General features: G+C 35.1%; 2 protein-coding genes across 2 annotated transcripts in view; one reads left to right on the top strand and one right to left on the bottom strand.

Annotated features, from left to right (window-relative positions):
* The window catches only part of LOC108735595 (transient receptor potential cation channel subfamily A member 1), a 124,085-nt gene that overhangs the window by 111,105 nt on the left and 6,325 nt on the right, over nucleotides 1-6,655 (top strand). The gene's annotated exons all lie outside the window — the stretch shown is intronic.
* LOC112904058 (epidermal growth factor receptor-like) lies at nucleotides 7-6,303 on the bottom strand. Its single transcript, XM_025973255.1, has 5 exons — nucleotides 6,285-6,303; nucleotides 5,580-5,669; nucleotides 3,010-4,540; nucleotides 1,131-2,946; nucleotides 7-1,011 (listed from the first exon to the last, which is right to left on the bottom strand). Exons 1-5 carry the CDS (start codon nucleotides 6,301-6,303, stop codon nucleotides 226-228), a joined length of 4,242 nt encoding a protein of 1,413 aa, XP_025829040.1. The 3' UTR covers nucleotides 7-225.

Genomic DNA, 6,655 nt, shown 5'->3' with positions numbered 1-6,655 from the left:
ATTTCTTTACAGTACACTTGTAAGTATTGAATTAATGGGATAAAATTAAGGCATTTGCTCTATTGATATAGTATACAATGATTTTATTTACATGTTGCCGCATAACTTAAAGCTAGTCAGTGTGGCAAAATGTTTATCAGTTTGGAAGACGGCGTTAATAAACAGTGAGTGGCATTTCACAATACCAATATCTAATTTCTTTAAAAACTTTCAAAGAGTTAATATTTAGACAGTTGTTTCACCTTTATATTTGAGAGGTTGCAATTCCCTTTTAAGCCTATCAAAATCGTTATAATACTCATGATCAGATTCCTCTTCTGAACTTTTCTGAGGCACATAAGAAGATGGTCGCAACAATTGTGGTTGCTGAACATTTAACATTACATTGCAAGTTGAAACTCCATTTGATTGTACCACTTGAGATACAGTTGGAATCCCAATTGTTTGAGAAGGAGCATCATTGTTCATAAGATACTCAGGGTTATCTATATTTGTTTTACAAAACTCTGCACTATCACTAGCACTATTATCCGAATGTCTTACTGACTCTTCTATCAAGTCCACATAAGTGGAAGCACCTTGAGTCTGCTGAGGAGATGGCATAAGATAGTCGTCTTCGTCTACAGGAAGCTCGAGTTTAAGTGTACCCACTTGGGCTTGAGATCTACCCGAATCGTATTCATCTATATCAGTTTTACCATCGCTGCTACATTTTAAACTTGAACAATCAGATTCGTTGCCTAAACTTATCATTCTTGGATTAAGACCATGTTGCTGAGCATATCGAAGACGTTCCTGATTCCAGTTGTGTTGATTTTGAGGAGCACAACTACCATCAGAAGTTACAACAGATTGTGAAGGCCAAAGCTTCATACGTATTGATTGTGGTGAGTTTAAAAAAGAATCAAAGGAAACAGGTGCTCGAGATGAAGGTTGCAAGCATTCATCGCCTTCTGATTGGCTGCTGGAATGCTCCAAGGAAAATCCCAAATGTCTCACGTCTTTCTCATCCTAAAGGAAAAAATGTTTTATTTACTTAAAACGAACATTAAAAATAAAAAACAAAAATTCTATTGTTACTATTTTGTCAGTAAATTATTTTATTAGGTAGTATTGAAAGGTATATTTACTTGATTTTGGAAAGTTTTCAAATGTCTGTCACCAGGAATGACAAGAAATCGGCCTGGATCTCGGGTCATCTTCGTGAAATCTTCTGCTAGTTCCTTAAAACTCGGTCGACTTTCTGCATCCAACATCCAACACTTAATCATGATCATATATACATCAATTGTGCAAATCATAGGTTGGGGAAGCCGTTCACCTTTTTCTAATAACTCAGGAACATTTCTAGCTGGTACATTATCGTATGGTTTCCCACCAAAAGTTAATAATTCCCATACCGTAACGCCAAACGCCCAAACGTCCGATTTATGAGTAAAAATACGATGTTGAATACACTCCAAAGCTAGCCATTTTATTGGCATTTTACCCCCATCGGCTTTATACTCTTCTTCATTTATATCTAATAATTTCGCCAAACCAAAATCAGTAATTTTGACACATGCTGGCGTTTGTACCAGTACATTTCTAGCTGCAAGATCTCGATGCACCAGCCTTTTTTCTTCCAAATAGGCCATTCCTCTAGCTATTTGTGTGCACCAATTTAAAAGTAGTTTAGATCCAATTTTATTACTATTATTACGTACAAAATCTAATAAGCAACCTAGCGGCATTAGTTGCGTTACAAGCATCATTTGCGAAGTCATGCAAACGGCAAGAAGTTGTAATAAATTAGGGTGGTCTACCGTAGCCATTATATACGCTTCCTCCAAAAATTCCTTACTGCTATTTGCACCGGTATCATCACGTAAAATCTTAATTGCAACCGGAACCTTTGTTGTTTCTCCTTCAGGAATCCATACTCCCTTGTACACAGTTCCGAATGCTCCAAAGCCCAAAATTCCACCTCTTCTCATTTCTGCTTCTTTAATGATTCTTAGTTTAGCAAGATTAGGAGGGGCATTTGTGGGACGTAATGGTTCATTATCTTCCAAGCCTGTTAAAGCCATGGACATTTTAATGGCATTTTCTTTAACTTTCATTTCACTTCGATAATGGAATATAAACCATATAATAGCCCCAATGATACCACAGGCTACCACTGCAACAACAGTAATGATCATTGTTGTTGTCAAATTAGCCTCTAAAGCGCCTAAAACAATTTCAGAACAATATGCATCAGAATTATCTTGTGGGACGACTTTATGCGGATACTCAGATGAGCAATTCGGTGTGCATATAAAAGAAGCATTAAGCGATGGGTTTCCATCTGGATATATTTTTAAATTATAACAAGCGAGACAATTTTCTGGCCCGGGACCCTTACATCCTCTACATTCCTGATGACACGGAAGACAGTTTTGAGTAGTGTCATCGGCATAGTAATCAGAAAGGCATTCATCTTCGCACTGCTCGCCTTTTTTATAATTAGTACATTCTTGACATACAAGCTCATGAAATCCATAACCTGTACATTTTTTACACCTCGGGTGACATTTACGACAAATAGCTTTTCCAGAAAGTGGCCTGAGGAACTCCTGCTCTTGAGGTCTAACCCATTCAAAGAAGTACCCAGTAGGACATGGATCATTCTTATGCAAACATACGTCAACTGTAGCATTTTCGTTCATTACAGCCTTATCACATGAGTTACAAGCCCCAGGTCCAATAGTGTTCTTCGGTCCAGTGCACCCATCAACACAATTTGGATGACACAATTTACATTCTCCATTATCCTCGTATTTGGTAATAGGGCATTTTGAAACACAGTATGGACCATCCCTAAAATGCTTGCACGTTGTACAGTGTTCGGGACCTGGGCCAGAGCAGGAACTTTCACATTGTTCATTACAGTATTCACAAACTTCAGAACTGGCTTGATAAATTCTGAAACAAAAAATTATTGCAATTAAAATTTAATAAATGGTAATGTAAAAACAAATAAAATACCTTGGCATAATGCTGCAGTTTTGCAAACAAGTGCTTCCTAAGCTGAAGTGTGCACAAGATAAACATTGATCTGGTCCAGGGCCCCAACATCCATCGTTACTACATTGTTCATCACATACTAATCCACTTGCTGCACATTTTTTCAAATCTTTGTTGTTTTGAAGAAATGCCATATGTTCGGAGCTTTTAATTATTTTACGCCAATTAATTCCATCAGCAAAGCATAAATGTTTATTTTCCAAAATAACGACCGTGCCAGAATTAATTTTCTTTAGTGATTTTAGTTCAAGGGATTCCAATGAAGTTTTAACAATATACAGGGAAGAAAAGTAATCGTGAACAGTTCTACCTCCAATTATCTCTAGATTTCGAAAGTATGAAAGATTTTTAAAGTCTGGATGATAGGCTTGAATATTTAGAAAACCTGTGATTTCTTTTAAAGTGCTGAAAACCTCTAAGCGGTTCGGATGCATGGGTGGGTAGCGTTCCCCAAAAGTTGAATTAGAATAAACATGTTGATAACCAGTAAAACTGTTCTCTAAAATGTGTATATAACCTTCAATTACTGTACAATCTTTAAAATCATCGATGTTTGCTGCATTAATCGGTACATCGCCATGACAAGTTTTTGGACAGGGACCATTACAAGGTATACATTCCCCGTTTACCGCTTTCTTACTTAGTGGACACGATTTCACACACGCACCGTTGTCCTTGAGAAGATGTTCTGGACAATTTTTAACGCATGTTGCTCCATATGCATATTTTCCACTTGGATTTGGTTCCCAAGAATAGGTGATGGGATTGTATATTTGCATTGGTGGACATTCTTGTGTACAAACCCCATCGTCATAGAAATTTTTGCACGCAATACAATCGCTTTGTTTTGGACCCGTACAACCACCCGCACAAAACAGATGACAACATTCTCTAGGATTTGAACCAAAACATCGACCCTGATAACATTGAGGACTACATGTAACCTTGGAAAACTTCTGACAGTTTTCCTCGCCTTCACCCCAGCATCCATGCTCACAACTTTTGTGACACGGAGGGCACTCTCTTTCAGGTGAAACGAAGTTGTACCGATATACATAATGACCTTTTGGATCAGAAATTATTTCATCCCAGTTTATTGTCTTGACGTGACAAAGATTGTAGTTACTAAAAAGGCCCACGCTGCCACTTAGTACATCACGTAGTGCGGGAAGCTCGAGCGAATACATCTTTGATGTTGTAACGATTATAGCAAATTCCTCAGTGTAACTGGTCATTTTGAATAAAGTTCGTCCGCGGATTATTTGTAGACGTGGTAACACGACTCGCCTTAAATCAACATGCGAAATGAGAACGTAGCCCGTCACTTCTCGGATGTATTGTAAAAAACTGAGATCGAAGTTTTCGTCTTGTAACCAGGTGAGTTCCAAATTGCCGTCCACGTAAGTACAATTCGTATAGCGATTCTTCAGGTTCCTGTAGTGATGCTCCCTGTTTGACGGAACTGACCAACGTCCGTTTGTACCAATGCATACTGAAACAAAAAAACTCAGTTATTACAGAAGAATTTTTTAAAACCCGTATTACAAAAAAAAAATACCACTTGTTTCTATATCTACTGATTGAAAAATACACTGTTAAATTAACAATTTTTTTCCGAACAGTAAATAATTTGAAAATTAAGGAACCATAGTACCATTCGAAAGAGAAAAAAAATTCTGCATTAATCTATGACAAATCTGTCATTAATTCACTTTGAAAGTATAGGCAGGAAGCTTGAAAGTATAGCTATCTCTCCTAAAGAATTGTTGCTCCAGCTTTTTTACTGTAAAATAGACATGCTTTCTCGCTACCTACTGTTGTGCTACTTTTTTGAAATAAATATCTCGAAAACAGTAAATTTTAGAAGCAGGAAAGCCTTATGAAAGTCCAAGTAGAATTCAAAACCGTCATATTATATAAAGTGTTCCATTTAAAATAATGAAGTTGATGCCAACTTCCGATATAACGGGGGGTGCTACATAGATGCAATTATTTTAATTGGGGAGAACATACCTAATAACGCCATTGTACAAATTATAAATCCAAGTAGTTTTCTAAATATTTTAATGGGTGATCACAGTGAGACACTCTGTATGTATTTAGCGAAGCGAATAATGATTATATGTTTGTGCAGGCTCTGTAACTTTCGAAAATCAGTCAAAAGAATAAAATTGATTTGTATCATTTTAACTTACTTCATTCTAGGTATATGCAATGAAACTTCGATTTTACACAATAAGGCCTTTATGAAACCACAAAAAATTAAACCTTTATGAACTTCTATCAACATGTGTTTCAACTTATTGGTAATTTTTAAAATTGTTTTTTATTTAGTCAACAATGTCTATGTGATCAAAATTTTCTAGTAACATATACGAGTACTAATGTTAAAAAAATAAAAACCTTTAAAAACATAGTATGTATTATATGTTATACATGAGAGACATCATGATTTAATAGCGCGAAGAAACATAATATTTATTTTACAGTTTCAGCAACACGATGCTTTTCCAAGATATTTCTAGATTTACCTGATCGTAAATATTTGTCTTTCTTATCAGTTGAGTTGGCCTGACGAGTATTTATTCTGAGCCTAATTCTTTGATGGCACTTATACCTATCTATTTATTATTTAGTACGTATACATACAGAATACTTTACCGATCTAGGTTTATATCTACCAAATTCTTACATTTAAATAACTAATTTTGTTCACAAAAATATGTTGAGTTATACTTCACTTGATAATTAAATACCTGCATATTATTTTGTCAAAACACGTAGTATATAGTAACGGTGAACTGGAAAGCATTTTTTGCTTGCGGTGAAAACCGTTAAATTTCGGCGCGTGTTCTAAAGAAATAACCAATTATGAACAAGGGCAAGGAACTCAAAATATTCAAAATAAAACAATGTTGTAGGTTGTAGTTTCGATATAGAAATGAAAAGCGTTACACCATCACGTAATACTTAGCAACCGGTCCTCCCACGTATCTAGGTACAAGACACTTCAAATATAGCTGCATTATCAGTTACCTATCTCATGTGTCGCGATACACACTTTTAGAACGGACAAAAATTATGTATTGATCTTTGTTATTATGTACTTATTATCTGCATTATAGGTTATCAAACAAACCTTTCAATTTTTGTATTATTAACATTTAAATACCCAAAATAGTTGTAAACAGTTGTTTATCTCATACTTTCACCACGATTTGTTCGGTAAATCTTACAGGTTTTCCTCAAGGACATGGTAAATGTTAAAAAAAAAATCATTTTTTTAATACAAATTCGTAATTGGTTACACCCTGAAATGGAAATAATTTATGTTATACATAATACATTAAAAACACAATGTGGTAAAGGTTGGCTTAAGTTTACATCCCAAGAGTTACTAACATTAGTTACAATAATTAAAAAATTTTAGAACTGATAGAAATTAAGCAGATTTTTCAGGAGTTAACTATTTAAATTAAGCACAAGTAAGAATTTCCGAAGACGACTGATAAAACTTAATTTTAAGTGTACAACTTTGTATTATAAAAGAAAGGTATTGATTATCAAGAATAGATCAAAACAGTAAAGGAAACAAAAACGTATTCAA

This window comes from Agrilus planipennis, unplaced genomic scaffold (assembly GCF_000699045.2).
Source record: "Agrilus planipennis isolate EAB-ADULT unplaced genomic scaffold, Apla_2.0 scaffold101, whole genome shotgun sequence".
Taxonomy (NCBI): domain Eukaryota; kingdom Metazoa; phylum Arthropoda; class Insecta; order Coleoptera; family Buprestidae; genus Agrilus; species Agrilus planipennis.
Note: the sequence above shows the minus strand (reverse complement) of the source record. Positions and strands in the feature narration are given on the sequence as shown.

Coding starts and splice junctions, on each gene's coding strand:
- LOC112904058 (XM_025973255.1), bottom strand. Junction 4,541..5,579: donor AGACAAATATTTACGATCAG/GTAAATCTAGAA, acceptor TTTTTGTTTCAG/TATGCATTGGTACAAACGGA. Junction 1,012..1,130: donor TGAAAACTTTCCAAAATCAA/GTAAATATACCT, acceptor TTTTTCCTTTAG/GATGAGAAAGACGTGAGACA.